Source organism: Leptinotarsa decemlineata, unplaced genomic scaffold, assembly GCF_025532065.1.
Source record: "Leptinotarsa decemlineata unplaced genomic scaffold, Ldec_3_MD MMD2_tig00000008_RagTag_RagTag, whole genome shotgun sequence".
Lineage (NCBI taxonomy): Eukaryota > Metazoa > Arthropoda > Insecta > Coleoptera > Chrysomelidae > Leptinotarsa > Leptinotarsa decemlineata.
In genome coordinates this window covers 14027830-14050353 of record NW_027412537.1, presented here as the reverse complement: position 1 = coordinate 14050353, position 22524 = coordinate 14027830, and the positions used below count along the sequence as shown (strand labels likewise).

The following is a 22524-nucleotide window of genomic DNA, read 5'->3' as shown; positions in this document are numbered from 1 at the left end:
TACGGTCACTTTATCCCTTTCGGGCTTTTCAAAATATCTCTATTACTCTGAATGTTGCTCACATATCTATTCATAAACTTTTTCATTTTTTTTCTATCCTTTGATGTTTGTTTTCCCTGATTCCTTTCATTTTCGACAATGGTATTTCATTGTGATGTGCAGATGACATCTCTCATAGATGTTATTTTCCTCTCCAGAATCTTCATTGATGATATTAACATAAGCATTACTGGGCGATAACATGGTTATCATCTTCTATAATTACCAAAGCTGCATGCAGAGAAAATCCCCTAAAACAAATTATAGTATAAAATGTGTTCATTGTCCTGCATATATGCACATGCGTAGAACAAAACTACCAACATAAAATGAATGTTCAAATGTATGGTAAATATTATATACTTCCTTAAAAAAATGTGAATGAAATCTAAAATTGATTACTCACCTTGTGAAAGTATTACCGTAATCAGTAATTACAAGAGTTCCACAAATGTTTATTTTTGGAAACCTCAAATTATTCCTTACTGATAACGTCAAGCACGTAAGACAAACGTAAACTAACGGAAGGAAATCAATATTGGATGTAGGACATCTGGGTTAAATCACACTCATGCTTGATGTATACTGTTTATTATAAGTACTCCTCTTTCATAATGTGTGTGGATTTGACCAAAATTTCCAATCATGGCATTTCAAAATTCACTGGAATTACCGATCTTCAGCATATCCTTTGAAAAATGTGATAGAAAGTGTTTCCGAAAATATAATTTCATCTTGAAAAATGAGAATTGAAACTTGCTATGTTTTAATTACACATATATCATTTTTCGTGGTGATCTTGAACCGCACGTAGTAACGGCTAAATCCATCAATTTAAAACAATTTCATCTCTTTTACATAGTACTTAAGCCAGCATACTTCTCATTATTTTTCGTAAATATTTTCACAAACTTGCCTTCCAGACAGAAATTTGAATAGAATTGACTCGAAAAAAGATTATCTTATGGATCACAATTGAATGAAAATAATGGAATTTGACAAAAGCGAGGACCTGTTGAATAGGTATATAGGTTATTCTTGAGATATGAATGAGTTTCTTTCTGTGCATGAAATTCTAAGGAAATGTCAATGCTATTATGCGCTAATGTATATATTAACATCAATGTTGGTATTGTTTATAAGTGTATATATAAGTATTATATTTATATTTGTATGTTTATATTTGTCGTATTTGTAATACATATAAGTATAATAAAAACATTTCCAATAAAATATATTTGTCATCTATGGTGTGTTGCACTATTTTTAATGAAATATTTCATTACCTGCATTTCGTACGGTTCAAAGAGAAAGAAGAAAACAGAGTAATAGTATTTGCTCACATTATTTTAGTATGCTAGATGACCTTGTACCTTGTATTTTTTGTCTTTTCGCCTACGCACTGTTGACGATCAAAAACTATCAAATTATTCGATATCAAATTCAAATTATCTAAAATTCTCCAACCCAATTCGAAATTCCTCCAACCAGTACCAATTTGAACTATTGGCCATTGAAAAGGTGGTAACACTGAATGTAAACGCCACGCCACGACCGTTGTCTTAATGCCCGTATGCACCGTGTACACTTAATCGGGATTAAAGGTTTAATCTAGATAAATGCTTTAATTTACCATGCACCGTACTAAAAGTCGGGCTTAAGCTTTCGAAAATCTAATCCTTCGTTTTTCATGGATTAAACTTGGATTAGTCTGTAGAAACGATTTTTCTAACCTAAAAATAAAAGTGTTCATATTATTTTGCGTTCTTTCTCTTACAAAAAACTCAATTATTTATAAAGTAATAATGGAAATCGAAGATCAGTTGTTTGTGGATGATGACCATGATATATTGGACATAATTAATTTTGGTTTTCCAAGAAGACAGTGGGAAAGTAGTGAATACTTTGATACCATGGACAACCTTTCTTTTTTCAGAAGATTTAGATTGCAAAAACCTACTATCCTGTCATCATGTAGAAGAAGAAATTGAGTATGACAATGATCAGTAAGTAGATATCTATCTACATACTGTAGTATTTATCAGTACCTACCTAAAATATTAAATAAAATTATACTCATAAAAACAACAGTTTAACACCAATGAATCAACTCTTGACAACCTTAAGAATATATGCATGCGGAGGACACCAGCTGGCCATAGGAGACTTTATTGGAGCCCATCAATCCACAATTTCAAGGATTGTCCATCGAGTTACTAATGCCATTGCCAGGTCAAGACCCTTATTTGTAACAATACCCAATGACAATGAAAGACTTCGTGTAGCGACAGACTTTTATAACATAGCTCGGTTTCCTCGGGTCATTGGCTGATGGGATGGAACACATATTAGAATGCAGTCTCCAGGTAACAGATTGAAAATGTGTTATAACTGGATAACAGTGTATGTTTGTAGGAGGTGAGCAGGCTGAAGCATTTCGCAACAGAAAAGCCTTCTTTTCTATTAACACCCAGGTAATCTGTGATGCCAAATTAAAAATACGAGACATTGTTGCAAGGTGGCCGGGATCGAGTCATGATCTTACTATATTTAATAATAGTAGGATAAGAGCTCAATTTGAAAATAATGAATTTCAAAACTCTATCTTACTAGGTAAGTACTAAAGTATATAGTCATTAGTAGTTATCATTTGTTTTAATTATGTTAGCAAGAATGTAGGCCACATCTATTAAGTTTTTTAATATAAATTTAAAGGTTGTTTGGTTTAACAATTTGTTAGAAATTTTATAATAACACATCTGTTTTATTACATTTTTGTAAAAATACACCCTGTATTTTTTTAGTTTGATTACATTATTTGATTTTTTTTAGGTGATAGTGGCTATGCCAATAAAGACTATCTATTAACACCGCTTTCACATCCAGACAATGAGGCAGAACACCTTTATAATGAGGCCCATATACGCACCAGAAATTCTGTAGAACGTGCCATCGGAGTTTGGAAAAGGCGCTTTCCTATACTTGCATATGGTTTGAGGTACAAACCTGAATTTGCAAGCAATATAATAATAGCAACTGCAGTTTTGCAAAATATTGCAATTAAAAATAATGAACCAGTTCCCCCACCACCAGAAAATATTAATGAAGATGAGCTCAACTACCTCATAGAACTGGGAAATATTGAGGATTTACGTAACGACCATGAAGAAAATAGAGCTAATGTGAGGCAGCACCTAATAAATAACCATTTTGCAAACCTGTAACGTTGTTATAAAATAAAGACATTTTTTAAATATTATTTTATAATTGAGTATGAAAAATATGTTTATAAGACAGTGTAAGTACATTCAGAAGAAAAAAATGTGTAACCTGCAGAAAAAAAAACAAACTAAACCAAAAAAAAAATGAGTGTACCTACATACATATCTTTACACAAGCATACAGGTGTCCCATAATTTCAGGCTCAAACTTAATCATTTAGTTGTGGTGTAAGGTGTAAATACAGTGGTTAATCTTGAACCTATAATTTTTTCACACCACAAAAAAACAATCCTAACAAAAAACATAAATTTTAAATTGTAATAATTTTTGAAAAAAAATCTTATTTATCATCATGTGTAAGCAATGATTTTTTTTAACTAATTTCAAACTGCAAAAGTTCCAGTTTTAATTGCTTTTTTTTGTATCTAATCTTAAATTTTCTTCTTGCAATTTTAACATCCTTAATTTATACTGCTGCTCTTGCTTTGCATAATTCTGTGATTCTACAATTTGTTCTAATTGCTTTTCAACTAATGCTAGCCTCTTATCTAGTAAGATATTGTACTTTTCAGCTATATCTGAAGATGTCAGAGCTCTTATACCTCCTATTGGTCGCCTTCGATTGAATGGTTTTGCCTTTGGGGTACTGCTATTCTTAGTCGATACTGAGGTTGATAAGGATGTCTGAACTTTTTCAGTTTCTTTTGACTGGCAAGAGGGAGATACCATCAATTTTTGGTTCACTGGTTTTTGTAATATACCAGGCGGGCATTTTCTATATGTCTTTGCTGCCCTGTTTTCCTCTTCTTTATTCAATTCTTCTAGACCCTAAAAATGCAAATAAAGATAAGATCCTGTTTAGTAGTAATAAAGGCTCGAATAAAGGACATAAGCAAGTACTATGATAAAAAAATCTCGAAACTCACATTATTCTCAGAATCAGTTTCTTCAATTAAAGAACCAGTAGCAGGATCAAACTCGTAAATTTGGGTATCACATTCTGTTTTTCGCTTTTTTTCTGAAGGTTCCAATATTCCTGAATTGTCAGAGTCAAATTCTGAATAAAATCCTGATACAGTATGTTCATTAAGCATGCTGATTAAAATAGTGTCTGCTGCATCCAACTTCGGATCAGGTGGTGGTGGTCCACCTTCTGTTATATATGTACTTTTCTTAAGATCAGCAAACTTCTTACGTAATTCTTTTTTTTTATTCGCATACAACCGTTTAAGTTGTTCACTACTTCTGTAGCATATGATGGAAGCCTGGCTATTAAATTCATTTTCAATTTTTGTCCATATCTTATTTTTATCATCAATTGATGTTCTGTTTGTTTGTTTGTCTTCAAGTACTTTTTGGTACTTTTTACAAATATTCATTAAGCATACCTTTTCGCCAGTAGAAAAATTAGGAATACGATTCCTTTCATTTCCTCTTTCCATATTTACAATACAAATGACAGTATTTTTAGTAAATTGATGGATGTAGCCGTTACTACGTGGTAGGAGATCATAATGAAAAGAGAAATGAAAATTTCTATGTTTTTTACCACTTTTATTTGTAAAAGTGGTAAAAAACATAAAAATTTTCATTTCTCTTTTCATTACGACAGTATTTTTAATAACTATGTTGTTGAACAATACAAAAAACGAGGTTATAATTTCACTTTACTTCCTTTTGACACTAGCTTTGCTATAATATGCAATGTTGCCAAAATGTTAATCCGGATTACCTAAACCATCCGCGGTGCATTAGTATTTAATCTAAAAGACGTAATTTAGATTAACTAATCGCGATTAAATTTAAATACGGTGCATACGAGCATAAGTCTTCTCAAAATGTGGATGACAGGAAAAAAGAATTATTTTCTCTAGTAGGAATTCCAGTTTTAATTTTGTGTGAAAACATTTTGATGAAGAGGCAAAGAAACACTGCTGTTTTTACCGATTCGCTTTTGTTTTGTTGAAAACTGTTGACGTCAGAAATGAGATTGACCCAACATGTAAATAGATGGTGCTAAAATTGAAATCTGTCACGCGTATTTTGTTCGGATCTTCAATTTATGGACCGAATTAAAAAAAACTTTCACATAAAATCACTCTACTCCCGAATGTAAACAACATTGAAAATTAAAGTGCCAACTTGACATTGTCTAGAAGTGTATTTTGAGGTGTAATTGGCACCTCTGTGAATGGAAGGAAGAGAAGGAAGCGCAGTAAAAATAAAGTTAAAAAAAGAAGAGAATGAAAAAACTAAGGGTGGCAGCATTGTTTCGAGCAAGACAGCTCTGCCTCCGTACTGACGAAGCTTCAGTTCACTATGGACAGAAGGAGCCATAGAGACTAGAGAGAAAGAGAGAGAGAGAGAGTGTGAGTGAGGTTAGAGGAGTTTATTATTTATTATAGTTATTATTTTCTTAACAAAATGTTTTCGAAAAGAGGAAAATTCAGAAACAAACGAGGTACAAACTATCAGAGACCCAATTATCAAAAGAGACCCAGTTATCAGAAAAGAATATACCGACATTGCGAGCAATTACTAGAAGCAGAAGTGGGTATAACCGAATTCATCAACGAACTTGAGGGCTTCAGTGGTGTTATCAAAGCGAGATTTTCAGATTTCCAAGTGCACGAGATCAACTTACAAGGCGAAGTTGCAAAACTAACTGACATCTCGATCCCAAAAGAGTTTTCACAGAAAATAATGAAGACTGACTTCAGAGAGGTGCAGCAGAGTCCTAACGAATACATCCCCCAAGAGAAATGGGAAGCTATTAAAAATGTAGCACAAACGCCGGATAGTGAACCGGTACTTTTAGATGTTGAAGCCTTGAGCAAAGAAACCAGGAAAGAACTCCATTGTTGCATTAAGAATCATTTCGGTAGAAAAGTCGTCTCTTCCACTGTGCAAAAAGATGGAAAACCTTTTGTCGAGATCAGGAAATATAATAAAGACAGTAAGTAATAGTACCTAATCAATTATCCTTTTTTAATAATCCTCCAAAAACATGATTTGAGAAGTATTTTTTTCGTCATGTCTCGTAATTATGGGTTTTGCAATGTATGTCAAAATGGCCTGAGTGATTGATAATGAATTATATTGATTCATAGACATAGATTGCTAACACAGTAAGTAGTTTGTTTATCTCGAAGGTTTCTGTGCAGGAATCTCTTGTGTTCATTGGGGGATGGGGAGAGGTAAGTTTTCGTTAGTTTCTCGTTATTTGGTGAGTATTATGGCTTGATCGAGTGCGCTTAGTATCGGAGAGTCACCTTACTCATTTATTGATTGATACATATCATTGTACATCTCACTGTCCCAATCAATGTAAAATGCAACCCTCGCTAATTTCAAAAGGAAACTGAAAAAACATCTCTTGGAAAATACTTACTATGATTCATCTGAACTACCTACTGCTGTTTGGTAATTTAAATTGTAATTTACATTTATGTTATATATAGGTACCCACTTATACAATACTAGCTGTTGATTGACTGACACTTATATTAACGTACAGCCAAAACTAATGAACTTAATATCTTGAAATATGCAGGTAGGTTCTTTGTATAGCGTAAATAAGCATCAAGAAAGGGAATCAGGAATTTCCACTCCCCAAGTGGGAAAAGTAAAGGTTTGAAGATTGCATTGAATTTCGTCAGTTTTGAAGTTGGAAACCTGAACTTTTGGGTTGATAAAAAAATATTGTAACTAATTGTTTGAAATGGTCTGTCACGAAACTTAATGTGGCAAACCAAATTCTATGCGGGCAACAACTAGTGTGACCATAAAAGGTTTAAAATTCGGAACTTACTCCAAATGCTGTTGATTTCTTTCTTGGGCTGCAACCCAAACGTCATCATGCAAAAAAGGTGAATTGGAAGGAGGAGGAAATGCCTTTTATTTCGGGAGAGAGAAAATTTCCCAATCAATTCCAACTAATCAGTTTGAAATCTGTTTTCCGTTAATCAGCTGTCACCCCCGTACCAACAACAACTCTCAGAAGTTGAGAAACTTGTGCGAGCTAAGGACTAACGAGTTCTTACCTTTTAACGTGTGATCCCTAACCACACACTATGTGGTTTTTGTGGTTAGTTGATGTGAATCTTCAAGTATCCTAATATTTTTCAGATCCACATGATACACAGCGGCAGTGGCCTCTAGGGGTAGACGAGTATGTTCATTTCGTTGTTTACAAAGAAAAACTTGACACCATGGAGGCTTGTATGAAGATCGGCAGTGCCATGAAAATGCCCCCCTCTAAAATTGATCATGCAGGTACCAAAGACCGAAGAGCCATCACAACTCAATGGTTCAGTATCCATAAAGTAGAACCGTGGAGGTTACTGGCGAAAACAAGAAAGTATCCACAAATGAAATTTGGAAATTTCACGTTCAAAAAAGAACCTCTGCGGCTGGGTCAGTTGAAAGGAAATGTCTTTGACATTGCTTTGAGGAATGTTACTGCCACAGATGAAAATATCGCTCATTCTTTGAACGCATTGAAGGAAAATGGTTTTATAAATTACTTCGGTCTTCAGAGATTCGGAAATGATAAAGAGGTGCCTACCTTCCAAGTTGGGATAAAACTTTTGCAGGGAAAATGGAAGGAAGTAAGTCAAGCTCTGTAGGCATTTGATCTGTTTTTAATAATCTTTGTTTACTTCTCTAGGCTGTCCAACTGATATTAAAACCAAAAGCCTCGGATGACCCTGGATCACCTCAGGCAGACATAGTCATGGCAAAAAAGATCTATACCGAAACTGGAGATGCGAAAAAAGCATATGAGGTTGCTGAAAGGAATAAAGCCTCCGCTGTAGAGTTTAAACTCCTGGAAGGGTTATCGAAAAATAATGAAAATGATTATGTAAATGCTTTGGAGAAAGTAAGTTAATATGATTTATAAAATGTTCTGCAAAAATAACTTGCACTGTCACGAATTTAAATTGAACAATGAATACAAATGAATTCAAAACAATCAATCATTATGCTTCCTTCCATAAGTCTGGAGACGTATTCGATTCTATTGATAGATTATAGATATAAAAGAATAGGTTGCTTTAGCCACGTTCTACATCCTTTAACAACATATGGTGGTATTTTATCACTTTCTGCAAATTTTTTTGGCTCAAGTTCCTTTAAAGCTTCAAAGTAATTGCTGTCGGTTACTTCATTGATTGTGAGACGACTTTCAACATCACCATCGCCTGGTCATTACTGTAGACTGATTGAAAATATTTGCCAAAAGAATCTGCAGACTCACTTTCTTTCACTTGGGAGCCATGTAGCATGAGGGGAAAGAATTATTTGTTTTTTTGTTGCTTTTCGTATATGACCAGAAGTGTTTTGAATCACTTGGTTACTGTTTCATTGCTATTGGTGAAGTGCCTACAAAAACTTCACACTGGTCTATTTTCCATATAGATAAACACCAAACAACTTGGCACATTCCGTCGCAGATACATTAGCGCTTTAGGAAAATGCAGTTGTTTGTATTTCTTTCTTAGTTCAACACCAAATTATTTGAATTGAAGGGGTTGTATTTTTAGGAGTGATTAATTTTTGGGAAAGAAAGTTTTTGGCTTTCTACTACTCCATCTTGATACAAAAAAAAAGGATGAGGGAAGTAACTCTATACATGGATGTGTAGATCATGCAAAGAAGTAACTTTCAGACACAAACTGAAAGAAAGTCCTCCTGAAACAGCTACTTTCATATAAACATTGAATTATACGAAAGCAAAAAAATTCTTTTGAAACAAATACTTCTATATGAACACTGAATTATACAGAAGATACTTTTCTCTACTCAGTTTGTATTTCAAACATTCGTTGTTGAATAAAAATCAGATATGATTCACTTGAGTTCTACTTTAACTGAATGATAACAAATTGCACTTACATAGAACACTGTCATCCTCACTGGTATACATCGATGTTTCGTCTTAAGACACTTGCCCCAAGGCTCTTCAGTACCAAATTGGATAACATTATAGAAAATACACACACTTCATTCATGAATTACGATTTTTTGATGTCATGGAATAAGCTTGATCTGCTTATATCATCGATGACATAGTAATGACATTTATTCACCTATCTGATTTAATCTTAGCAAAGAGGAATCTTTTTTGAATTGAAGGGGTTATATTTTTAGGAGTGACATTAAAAAATCGTAATTCATGAATGAAGTGTGTGTATTTTCTATAATGTTATCCAATTTGGTACTGAAGAGCCTTGGGGCAAGTGTCCTAAGGCGAAACATCGGTGTATACCTGTGAGGATGACAGTGTTCTATGTAAGTGCAATTTGTTACCATTCATTCAAAGTAGAACTCATGTGAATGATATCTGATTTTTATTCAACAACGAATGTTTGAAATACAAACTGAGTAGAGAAAAGTATCTTCTGTATAATTCAGTGTTCATATAGAAGTATTTGTTTCGAAAGAGTTTTTTCTTTTATAATTCAATGTTAATATGAAAGTCGCTGTTTCAAGAGGACTTTCTTTCAGTTTGTGTCTGAAAGTTACTTCTTTGCATGATCTACACATCCATGTATAGAGTTACTTATTTTCAAATTGATTACTTCCTTCCTTTCTTTGGAAGATTTCCTCATCCTTTTTTTTGTATCAAGATGGAGTAGTAGAAAGTCAAAAACTTTCTTTCCCAAACATCAAATTATTATTCCTTAACCAAATATCTGCTCTCTCTTGGACTTTTTTATATCTATTTTTCGCTTTGTGGCAAAGTTGCGAGAATTTATAATGGTTGTGCCATCTGCAAAAGCAATGCAACCATACAGATTCATATATTTATGTAAAGAGGTTATTTAGATATGTTGTAAATAAGAGAAGGCCCATTACTGAGTCTTGAGGTACCCCACACTCGATTATTTTTCATTCTGATAAATTGTTACACAGGCAAATGCTTCATTCAATATGCTTACTCGAATATGTTACTATATCATATCACGTACAAGCAGTCTGAACTGCCTCTTTGATATTTCTGTTCATTTGTTCTCTTGTATGTGTTATTTCGTTTGTAATATTTATTGACTTATACAAATAAACATTATTCTAGTCGCCCACAGCAGCTGCTTTATGTTTTTCCTCCTCAAAATCTTAGATCTAGCAAGAATTATGTACAGAAAGAACAGAATCTGGGCTGTTAAACTGTTGTTGAAAGGAACTTCAGTATCAAACGTTCTGTCTGCTACTTTAGTCTCAGCAATGACTGAATGAATCATCTGCCATAGTAGCAGACGAAAGGTTTGGTACTACAACTTGTTTTTGACACCGATGAATGCTTTTTTCAATGTTTACATCAACATCCCATCTTCAAATTTTCTCTTTTCAAATCTCTCCTTTCCAGATACCCAGATCGATGAGACTTCTTTATCTTCACTCATTCCAAAGTTTCATTTGGAACAAGATGGTGTCTATGAGACTGAAGTTGTACGGGATGAAACCTGTAGAAGGAGATTTGGTGTTTGTGACGGACCTGCAAGAAGAAAGTTCAGGAGAATCTGTGTTGGCAGCTGCTAAAGATGAGGACTCAGAAGTTGAAGGTGAGAGAGATAGATACGTTTAATGTCATATGAAATACGTCGGATGTTTAAAAAAAGGTGAACTTTAAAATTTCGCGTGCTACATACATTTGATTAGGGTTTTTTTTTTATGGTGATACACCCTTCTCGAATATATGTTTACAGTTTCAGCTATTTGGCACGTTTAGTTTGTTGGTGAGAGACAAGAAAGTTAGAAGTGTTTTGCATGAAAGTCAATTTTCTGCTGATATATCCGGATATAATCCAACGTCGTTCGTGGTATTAGCCAGTGGAGTAGTTGTTTTCTTATAGGCGTAAGTCCATTCAACCTACTGTGTAGGTGTCTCCGAAACGGGCTTGAACATTTACAGTTCATTTCTTTAGATGTATATTTTATATTTTAACTTTGTAACCATGATGTTATTCATGAACAATAAAGTACTTTCTCTCTCTTCTCTCTCTCTCTATTTGTTTACTGCCTGTCTTCAAGCATAGCCCATTGACTAATAAGAAAGTTTTTCTTTCTTATTCAGAGGAATCGGGCAAATTTCGGATATGCAGTTGGTGAGTACCTCGTCCACTAGATGGAGTGACATTTTTGATGTTCACTCCAACTTTAAACGAGGAATGAAATACTCTGAAAGAAGTTCAATTTTCAATTATGGAATATCATTGACTTTAGGTCAATGATGGTCACCATCTTGCACTGACGAGTGGCTAAGGAGCTCGAAACCGGTCTGCAAGTGTGCCGGTTCCAAAATTGGGGGTCGACTCTTTCAGTTGTATTGCCAATTGCACATGCAGGAAATTTTTTGTGAAGATTCCTGCACTGACGCCTGTCGGATATAATCCAACGCCGTTCGTGGTATTAGCCAGTGGAGTAGTTGTTTTCTGATAGGTGTCTGTTCATTCAACCTACTGTGTAGGTATATCCGAGATGGGCTTGAACATTCAAAGTTCATTTCTTTAGATGTGCAAGTGTATTGAAATTGATGAATAAATAAATATTTTTTGAGAAAAATTAAAATTCACCTTATTTTTTTAACATACCAAAGGACAATAAACATTCCAATCTAATTTGACTGTTTATAAAACAATAATCCTACCACACTTATCAAAGTGTGGTAGGTAATCATACTGTGCTACTTTGATATCATTACTAGAAGGTAATTCTATCTCTACTCTACAAAAATTACAAAACAGAGGAATGCTCTTGTTATTAAAATGCCATAAATATACTCCTATATTATAAATGATTAATATTCTGAATTGGATGACAGTAAAAGATATATTACAATATTTTTCTATGATATTCATATTCAAAATAATCACTGGAAAAGCACCACATTACTTCAATGAGTTTATTACATCAGATACACAAATACGATACAAGAGGAAGAGATGACTTGGTTGTCACACGAACTAACCTTGCAAGAACAATGAATTCCATTTTTCACAGAGGACTCTTGGACTATAACAAGCTTCCTAATGAAATTAAACAAAGTAACACCCTTCAACTCTTCAAACGCTCCTTATCTCAATATCTACCTGCACAATACTATTCCGATTGAGTTGTTCATCATTCTTCTCTCTATTAATATCTTCATCATCTACTACTGCTATGTTTTACCCAATATATTCCATTATATAGGGTCTTATATATTTCACTTTTTCTGTAATTCTGTTTAATAACTGATATATTTGTATAATATTTATGTATAAAATAAAAATAATTCTTTTTTTTCTTTATATTTAATATATAACATTATTCTCTCTTCATTCAAAACTTTTTCCATGATATTTTATATATATATACCTTACTTTTAATTTTATATTTGCAACACTATTTTTACATTTTATATATAAAACACTATTTTTTCTATATTTTATATACTTTAGACTTCATATTTGAATTTTATATCAAAAGCACTATTTATTACTGATACTCTTTCCATGATATTTTATATATACAACATTATCCTTAATTTTATATTTTATTTTGAATTTTATTTTTAAAACAATATTTTCATACTTTAAACACTTTATAATTCATATTTCAATCTCATATTTTCTTTTAATTTTCCTGATATGATTTCGAGATTCTGGATCTACGTAGACAATTTCACTGTAGTCAAGGTCCGCCTTTTGGTATTTTGTCTACTTTGACTAGATCTCCTATTAGGCTAATTAAATGTATAGCTATAGCTATTACTTTTGTAAAGTTTTACACCCACTACCAAGGCTTGCCTTGTTGGGTAGTATGTATTTATTTACCATTGAATGTCTTCTTTTATTGTACCTTTTTTTTAATGTAATGGAAATAAATATTATTAATATCATTATTATTATAATGATTTTTTTTGACTCAACTAAATATATTTTGTAGCTAATGAAGGCGTCAAGTGTAAAACGGAGGTTAAAGTTTTAACGGCAACTGACATTTCAAATTACACAGTTTATGACGTGGTTCTACCCTTGCCCGGCTATGATGTAGTGTACCCTGAGAACTTGAAGCAGTATTATAAAGAAGCCTTGGAGGAACATGAACTGACTTTGGAGATGACAAAACAAAAAGTCAGGTGAGGTATTTATTCAAGTTTGAATGAACCATTAGTGGGTATAAGTTTAGTAAATGGCTTAACCTACAAAAATTTAACTATGTGTTATAAAAAAGCTGAAAAAAACTTTTTGGTACAAAATCAATAACGGTTCTGTGCTTTCCATACTTTTCGTACACATATTATATAATTTTAAATCAGTTTTGAACTTTCATTGAGTCTTTGGAGAATTTTTAAGAAAAGTCAATAAAATCACAGTATGGACGTACTGTGATTTAACATTTGAATGGGACATGATATCAATTGACGTAAAAAGCTATAATTTTCAGTGGTTTTCGGTAAGCAATTAGATATGTAGATACTAGAATAGTTAACTTTCTAAGGTTAATATATTGTACAAAAATTGGGGGTTACCCGTTGAATAAATAAATAATTCATTTGATAGATATTTCAATTCTCCATCTAACCGTTTTCTATTTTTGGAAATCGGATCAGCCTTTCCTGAGTAAGTATCAGTTTTCTATTTGTTTCAAGGTATCATGATTTTTAAAAAATGTATTCAAAACTAACCCCAATTTATTTCAATAAATGTTTGAAATGTTCACCATTCACTGCCTGACAATAATGAAGTTTGTTTACATTTTAGACATTATGGAATGTTTCGAAGGAAATTCATTAGGAACACCTCTTATTCTAAACATGGCTCTGGAATAGAACTGTGGTTGTGTAACTCATACTTCAGATATCACGAATCCCAACAAACAAATATGAGGGCTTCATATAAGGGGATCTATCGGATAATTTTATGAGACATTTGCCTTTCCACTGGTTTGGATAATGGTGATCTAACCACTTTCAAACCAGCCTGTCGTAATAAAGAGGTGCTTCATCTTGCTGAAACTTAACATCAGTTGAGAACTAATTTGGGTTTATCAATTATCGAAACCGTTTTACAAGCAAAAGTGGTCCCTTAGAAGAGCCCACTAGATCACCTGACGTGACACCTCTAGATGTTTTTGAGGAGGAACGTGACATCTGTAGTTCAGAACTCGAATATCGAAAAAAAAGTGCTTGCATTACAATTTACTAGGGACATTTCATAATGTAAGAAATAAATTTGTTAACAAACTTCATTATTGTAAGGGAGTGAATGGTAAACATTTTGAGGATTTATTGGGATAAACTAGAGTGAGTTTTGAATACTTTTGTTAGTTTGTAGATTTTAAAAATGGAGAACGAAACTGTTGATTACTTGAATAGATAATTGAAATACGTATCAAACGAGGCACAACAAAATCCCTTTTTTATTGAAAAAAAGCACCAAAGTTAACTTTATATAAATTTTGTCCAACAACTGCCCGGGGGAGGGGGCAATTTATGTCTGGACTGTATAAAGCTTCTAGTTAAATATAATCAGGAACGTCCCCATGAATAAGAAAATCCTAGACCTGTTTTAACTCTATATTTAACTTGTAATACTCTTTTTTCACACCTATTTATAGTATTTGTGTTGATTATACTGATTCGTTGCCTTTTCTATGAAGGAGTTGATGAAAAACTGATGATGATATTTGAAACGAACGTTTTTCTTCTCGGTTCAAAAATCTCTTGAACAGAATATAGTGGTATCACTAACTTCTGTGGTTACAGATCGTACAATCTGTCAGGCGACTACAGGAAAATCTTGGGAAGAGCGAAAGACTTATCATGGAAAATAATGAAATACGATGACCCTACTGAAGACTTGATCAGGTCAGATTTCCAAGAACTGCAAGGAAAACCAGAACCTGTCAGCATTGAGGGTGAGTACAATCTGCAAATTTTAGGAATCAATCACAGTTGATTTGTTTGATAAGGAAAATGCACTTTGAAAGTCGAAATATTGAAATCAAACCAACTTCAGGTCATCAGCAAATAATAAAAATGTGCTGCAAAAAATTTTCTATCTGTACAGTGTTTCTGAATCTTATGGTTCTTTGTCTACCTCAACTGGTGTTGAAAGTTTCAAAGAAAAATGCTCGTAAAAAAATGGTTCTTATCGAGTCTCTGGACTGACACTATTGCAATTTTTTATCATTACTCTTCAAAATTTGATCAAAGATTCGTTCCCACTTGAAAAAAAAGTTGCCAAAAAAAATTGGTTCAGAATTAAATGGTATAATGATTCTTTGAAATTCATCAGTGAACAGTTACAAACTATCAAAATAATATATGAAGTATCAAGAAGTCAAGGGTGATACCCGTGCTCATACAAACATGAAGGAAAAATGTAAAACCTTACCTTACGGTAACGCCATCTATGTGATAACAGAGAACCCACTCCTCGACTATCAAAGATATACGAGGCTTCCCAAAGCGGTCAGTTGCAAAGCAAAGCTGCCGTGAAAGACACAGAATGAATCTCATCGGAGGTAGATGTTGAAGCTTTGCAACTGCTGTTTATCTTTGATATCTGAGAATTGCGTTCAGTGTCAATCCCATAGATGGCGTCTTCGTAAGAGGAGACGTCATTGACTTTGTTTCCTCAGACTTGTTCTTTGAGGACAATGGCGGGTGAGAGTCTCGTTTATCTTTGATATTCGAGGATTGAGTTCTCTGTCAATCCCATAGATGGCGTCTTTGTAAGAGGAGATGTCTTTGCCCTTGTTGACTCAGGCTATTCTTTAAGACAGTCAGGTCCAGCGATGAATTGATTCAACTGTAAACACTGAAATTTAAAATATTCAGGTTTCCAACTGGATAACATTTTGCCATATGATGATCATTTCAGATATATATTGTACAACCTATTATCGAAATATTTACTGTTAGTTAAATTATTGGCAATAAAATTATTGCGAAATTGTGAATTGTGAAATACCAAAGACATTCACAATAACTCAATGTTTCGTGCTCTCTTTTTGAAAGTGTAGAGTTTCAAATGTTTGGGTGTTTGTTGGTTTGAAGCAAAGAATACAAAGCCCATAGAAGCTCATGTACGATTTTAGTGTATCCTGACGTTTATAGTACCTAACCTGACCACCAGAGGGGGTGGCCTCACGATGTCGGTATTTAATGTGGTTACCAACAGAATTGATATGATTTGGCCGGCTGAATGTCAGCGACTGCTACAAAATTTTGTTGGTAACGACAATAAATACCGACATCGTACTACCACCGCTCTCTGGTGGTTGATTGAAAAGTACAGTTGACAGAAATCAATGCACAATAAACAAAGAAAATGTCAATTATAAAAGTAAATGTAGAAACATATCAATGTAAATAACTACATGTAACCATATTTTAAAAGTCAGTCCAAATAATATGTAACCACATTATAAGTCAGTCAAAATAATATAAATAACACAATAACAGTGATAAACATCCATAAGTAATAAAAGTAACATATAAATATAAGTGTAACTAGTTATAGACTATAAAAAAGCCAATAAAATATAATCAACACACAATTTCTCAAGTATTTCTCAAGTATTGAAAGTAAACACTTTAACCAGATGTGTTAAAGCTCAAGATCTCAGGTTAATTGATTGGCGAATTCTTGAATTTTTTATTTTTATTTTTTTTTATTTATTTATTTGCCACTGAGGTACAGTATGTACATATGGTATGTCAATAACTTAAAATTAATATATATATATAGAACATAATAACAGTGTGATACGAATAAAATAGGTAGGTATTTCATTTATCATATATGTGTATATACATATATGCATATATACACACATACACACACCCACATATATAAACATACACACATACATACACATATATAGACAAGACACGTATATAAATTCCTTAGTAAAAATATGGAACAGGCGTCGAAGATAACACTAAATAATAGTAAGAGGAAAAAAAAATTAGTAAAATCATTGCTCAACAGAAATCATCTTCCAGGAATTCATCACAACTATAGTAACATTTTTGCAGCAGCAATTGCTTTACTCTACCATGAAACACTTTATCAGAGGTAATTTGTTTGATCTGCTCTGGTAATTTATTATACAGATTTATGGCATTATACAAAGGGGACTTTTTATATTTCGTTGACTTATGACTTGGAATACGCAAAACATCACCATGATGTGTGTTGTAACTGTGCACCGTTGCGTTTGTTTCTAGTTCATGGATGTTAGATCTAGCAAATCCTATACATTTAAGAATGTATATGGAGGGAGCCGGTAATAATTTTTCCCTAACGAATACTGGTTTACAGCTGTCTCGGTGTTCAATGCTGAAAATTAGTCTAACAATGCGCTTTTGTGCTACGAATACTCTGATGAATTCATTACTGCAACCCCATGCTATGATATTGAGGGATATATGTGAATATGCCATAGCAAAATAGATTTCTAGTAGACCTGCCGTGTCCATGCATGATTTCATTTGCCTTAAAGCAAAGAATGTCTTGTTTAATTTGTTGCAGACATCTTTTATTTGCAGATCCCATGATAAGCTTTCATCCAAGTAAGTTCCTAAAAATTTTATTTCGCTACTAATCTTTATTTCGTCAATAGTTTGTAGGTCATCTGGAACATTATTTTTCCTATTATAGAAATTTACTATTACAGTTTTTGTGGAGTTTAATATTAATCTGTTTCGCTGACACCAGGAGCTAAAACTATCGATTATGCATTTTACCTTACTAAGCAGTACATCAATATTTCCCCCTGTAACTGTGATAGTGGTATCATCCGCAAACATGGTAAGGTGGCAATCTTTCAGATATTCTGACAAATCATTTGCATACAACAAAAAAAGCAATGGTCCAAGCACTGACCCCTGTGGCACTCCAAGCTTAACGTCGTTGCACCTTGATCTAACATTTTCACATTTTACAGTCATGGTACGCCCTTTGAGGTAAGATTCAATCCATTGTAACAAGTTATTCGGGAACCTAAGTTGGGTCAGTTTTGCAACTAGAAATTCAGGAGACACTGTGTCAAACGCTTTTGTTAGATCAAAAAATAAAGACATTACAAAATTATTCGAATCCACTTCTTTGTAGATATAATTCAGTAAGTGATATGTTGCAGTTTCAATTGATTTACTCTTTCTGAATCCATGTTGATCTTTGCACAGTATATTATTTTCTGCCAAATAATGCGTAATCCTATTTGCGACTATTTTTTCAAATAATTTAGACAGTGAGCAGAGAATGGTGTAACAAGTCCTTTGAAGTAGCATTTTTTTCAGCTGACTTTTGAACACATAAATATTTGGGGAATTCTTAAGAGCTATTGGAAGCATATTGTATAATTTACACCCACTGTACTCTACGCTTTTTTCATACAAAAAAGTTCTAGGAACGTTTGGTATGATTAGATCTTTCGAACGAGTATTGTGGTTATGATTTAGAAGAGAGGACTGAAAATTGGATTTATTTTTGAAAACGTATGCACTAGCCTCTAGTATGTAGGTGCTTTGTATTCATATGTTATTTGGTATATTGGATAAGGAATATACAGTGTGTAACAACGAAAACTTAACAGAGCCGTTTTTTAATATAAAAAGTAAGATTTTTAAAAAAAGCTCGGACACGTCAATTTCTAATTAAAGGGAGACACCTTTCAGACTAATCAGATTTTTTGTAGTACGCACCCCTTCGGAGGGGTGCGTCCGACGACCCTTATATAGGTCTTTCTAATACCTCTACAACTCTGTTAAAAGAAAACTTTTGTAACGATTAGTTTTCGAGTTAATTTGAAGTTAAAATTGCCATGTTAATAATACATTAGACAGTTCACTCGATAACTTGTATGCCTAAATAAAAAAAATTTTGAGCAGTTCTTCTTATTAGTTTTTTGTTAAATAAAATCTCTTTTTTAAAATCAATACCCACTCCTCTTCTTCCAGTTTTCATTAGTACATCGTTCGATTGTTTTGTTTAAACGGGTCGTGTATTGTTATTTGTTTAAAAATGCCTTACACTACTGCTGAAAGGGTTTCAGTTATTGCTTTATTTTTTGGCAACCACCAAAATGCTAATAGAACATCAATTTTATTTAACGAGCAAAACCCTGGTAAACACCAGCAGAAATCACGTTCTGGATTTGGTCACAAAATTCAGGGAGACAGTTTCGGTTTTAAATAAGAAAAAAATGTTCAGATAGTGATTGGTCAAGTCATCGCCAATCCCAGGTTAAGTACCAGAGGTTTATCAGCAATGGCCGGAGTAAGCCATATGAGCGCATGGAGAATCCTTAAAAACCACAAATTCCAACCTCACAAAATTAAACTTGTTCATGAACTCAATGAGGATGATTTTGACCGAAAACAGGAGTTTTGTGAGGGCATGAGTGAGAGATTAATGCAAAATCCCGAGCTGCTTTATAACTGTTTTTCGGACGAAAGCTCATTTTATTTAAATGGTTGCGTGAACCGTCACAATTGCCGTTATTGGTCGGATGAAAACCCAAGACAATACGCAGAAATACATACCCAACATCCCCAAAAGTTGAATGTCTGGGCCGGAATATTAGGCAATCATATTATAGGTCCATTTTTCTTTGATGGAAATTTAACAGGTGATTATTATTTACAACATTTCGAAGAGGCAATACAACCTCGTATAGTTGAAATAATTGAACAGGATCCAAGATGACAAGATGAATTTATCCATTTTCAACAAGACAGTGACCCACCCCCATTATGTCCAGCAGGTTCGAAATTTTTTGAATAATAATTTTGAAGGACAATGGATTGGCAGAAGAGGTCCAATTGAATGGCCAGCACGATCACCAGATTTAACACCACTGGACTACTTTTTGTGGGGAAAATTCGAACAAAATCTTTATTATTGCATGGAGCAAAATGGCGCACATTTTGAACATTTACTCTAAATTTCCTATGTGTGTGCTTTAAAAACAATTATTGGGATTTATTAACCGTAAAACAGTTTTTTAAACTTTTCTGTGTCATCAGCAGTCAAGGAAATCAGCAGGTTATATTCGTTGTGTAGGTAAGTTTTTAGTATGATTCACTTTTTTATCAGAAGCAAAAAATATCCACGTCAAAAGACAACCTTCATAAGGAGGTGCCCCTCAATTGACCTAAAATGTAAGGGTGGTAACCAACCCCATCCCCCGAAAAAATCTCCTCGTAATAAACAAATAATTCTTACTTTTTTACGAAATCAAATGGACACGTATTAGCAGGTTGTCATAAAAAGCAAAAATTTATTTTTGTTCTGAAAGTTCTGAACGTAAATTGTATCTTAAAAACAATCTGATTTATTTTAAAAAGAGTTGAAGTCAATAAAAATACCTTTAAATCTTCAAATTATCTCGAAAACTAATCGTTACAAAAAAATTTTTTTAGCAAAGTTGTAAAGGTATTCGAAAGATCTTCAAAACAAGGTGCCACTCGACCTACTTTCCCTATCTAAATAAGGGTCGTCGGACGCATCCCTCCGAGGGGGTGCGTACTACAAAAAATCTGATTAGTCTGAAAGGCGTCCCCCCTTAATTATATATATTTTACTCATTTATGTTAGTATACCTATTCTGTGACCTGCCATTTGTACTGAGTGTATTTAATATGGTTAATAAATACTATTATTATTATTACTACTACTACTACTACTACTACTACTACTACTACTACTACTACTACTACTACAACTAAAGATTATAAATAAGGAGTTAGTCAGTACATTTTCAGTATCCTGACATCACAATTACCTGTTTCGTGAAGGTAGTGCAAGCGTATTGTGGAAATATTACGACGAATTTTTCTTCTTACTGTTTTTTTGGGGTATATAACCTTCCACAATCTTTTTAGTTGTCGGAAAAAATATTTTTTCTGTTTTAAAAACCTGACTTTCGCCTCAAATTGTAAATAATTGAAATATGTCAAAAGAAGTAGACCTATTCACAATTTGAGGCGAAAGTTTTAAAGTGAAATTCAGTTTTTAAAAACGGAAAAAAAAAATTTTTTTGAAACGTCTGCCACCAAAGGAAGATTATGGAAGGTTATATACCCGAAAAAACCGCCCCCCCCCCCCCCAAAAAAAAATGGTTTTCAATGTATATAAGAAGTTTTTCATTTCACAATTTAATATCTTCCCAATAACTACATATTTATTCGTTTTCAAGGTGGGAAGTACAAGGCGTTAGTGTTGGAGTTCAGTTTAAATTCCTCTTCATATGCAACGATGGTGCTACGGGAATTCTTGAAATGCGAAACTTCGAGCTTCGCACACTCTCAGATGAACGACTACCATGAAGAAAAGAAGCATAGTAAAGTCGTTGCAGATAGTGTTGACACTAATGAAGGGGAACGTAACGAAGGAGACGTAGAGTGCGAAATTGCTCCTTCGAATAGTCTTTTGGCGAATCCCAAGAAGTACGAGGAATTCAAAAACAGTATTTTCAACAGCATTACTCCGTCGCTGAAGCGGCCTAATGCAGAGACTGAGGTTGAAGAAGCCAGCAAGAAGGCGAAGAATGATGATGAGGGAATCAAGACGCAGGCATCTCTGATATAAATTGTTTTTATGTTTTGTTTTTGTTGAGTTAACGAATATATGACATAATTTTTATATAATAAATTTGTGTACTCGTTGTATATTCATTTTTATTGAGGGTTTGTATTAGATTGGAAAGCATTACAACGAAATTTAAAAAAATCACTATTATTTGAGGGATTTGTTGCACAAGGAGTCAAGTTGAGAAATATCCAAGAAGTTATAGCATTCATAGGGATATTAACAAAATTCATGAATACATTAAATTCACTATTGAAATAGAAGCAGACAACTCAATTAATTTCTTGGACTTAACAATTAGTAGAGTGAACAATAAACATGGTTTTTCAATTCATCACAATTCGTCCTATAGGTATGTACACACATTGGAAAAGTCTAGGGATATTTTTAAAAATGGCAATTTTTTTTTAGATCTCTTTAGGGAAAAAAAGTTGATGGGTGATTATTAAACGAATGAAACTTACAACAAAATTTATTAAATGGTCAAAAATACTGAGTGCGCATATAAGCAAAACTAAAAAAAAATATGGCTCTTCTTTGGCACCCCGAAAAAAAATCATAATACTAAAAAAATTGGAATCAGTACAAAGTGTGGCCTCCACGCTGGTTTATTACGGCCCTACATCTATCGTGCATCGACAAAATGAGATTGTCAATGTCTTGTTGAGGTACA

General features: G+C 33.4%; 2 protein-coding genes across 4 annotated transcripts; one reads left to right on the top strand and one right to left on the bottom strand.

The window, feature by feature from the left end:
* Positions 1-1610: 1610 nt before the first annotated feature.
* LOC141480734 (uncharacterized) lies at positions 1611-5087 on the bottom strand. 2 transcript variants are annotated; one of them, XM_074171122.1, is made up of 3 exons: positions 4188-5083; positions 3864-4089; positions 1611-1772 (listed from the first exon to the last, which is right to left on the bottom strand). In XM_074171122.1, the coding sequence occupies exons 1-3, from the start codon at positions 4863-4865 to the stop codon at positions 1768-1770; spliced, it is 909 nt and encodes a 302-aa protein (XP_074027223.1). In that variant the 5' UTR covers positions 4866-5083; the 3' UTR covers positions 1611-1767. The 2 variants fall into 2 exon arrangements, with proteins under 2 accessions (XP_074027223.1, XP_074027222.1); XM_074171121.1 differs by lacking the exon at positions 1611-1772 and having other exon boundaries at positions 3652-4089; positions 4188-5087.
* Positions 5088-5389: 302 nt separating this feature from the next.
* Positions 5390-21931, top strand: Pus7 (Pseudouridine synthase 7). Of its 2 annotated transcripts, XM_023164220.2 has the most exons (8): positions 5663-5811; positions 5879-6217; positions 7390-7871; positions 7931-8143; positions 10631-10826; positions 13192-13384; positions 15014-15165; positions 21460-21931. In XM_023164220.2, exons 2-8 carry the CDS (start codon positions 5965-5967, stop codon positions 21849-21851), a joined length of 1881 nt encoding a protein of 626 aa, XP_023019988.2. In that variant the 5' UTR covers positions 5663-5811; positions 5879-5964; the 3' UTR covers positions 21852-21931. The 2 variants fall into 2 exon arrangements, with proteins under 2 accessions (XP_023019987.2, XP_023019988.2); XM_023164219.2 differs by having other exon boundaries at positions 5390-6217.
* Positions 21932-22524: the final 593 nt, after the last annotated feature.

Bases quoted from the DNA above. Each gene is read 5' to 3' on its own strand.
- LOC141480734 (XM_074171121.1), bottom strand. From the start codon at position 4,865: ATGAAAAGAGAAATGAAAATTTTTATGTTTTTTACCACTTTTACAAAT. The intron at 4,090-4,187 runs GTGAGTTTCGAG...TTGCATTTTTAG, and splicing joins AAACTGATTCTGAGAATAAT to GGTCTAGAAGAATTGAATAA.
- Pus7 (XM_023164219.2), top strand. From the start codon at position 5,686: ATGTTTTCGAAAAGAGGAAAATTCAGAAACAAACGAGGTACAAACTAT. The intron at 6,218-7,389 runs GTAAGTAATAGT...AATATTTTTCAG, and splicing joins CAGGAAATATAATAAAGACA to ATCCACATGATACACAGCGG. The intron at 15,166-21,459 runs GTGAGTACAATC...TTCGTTTTCAAG, and splicing joins AGAACCTGTCAGCATTGAGG to GTGGGAAGTACAAGGCGTTA.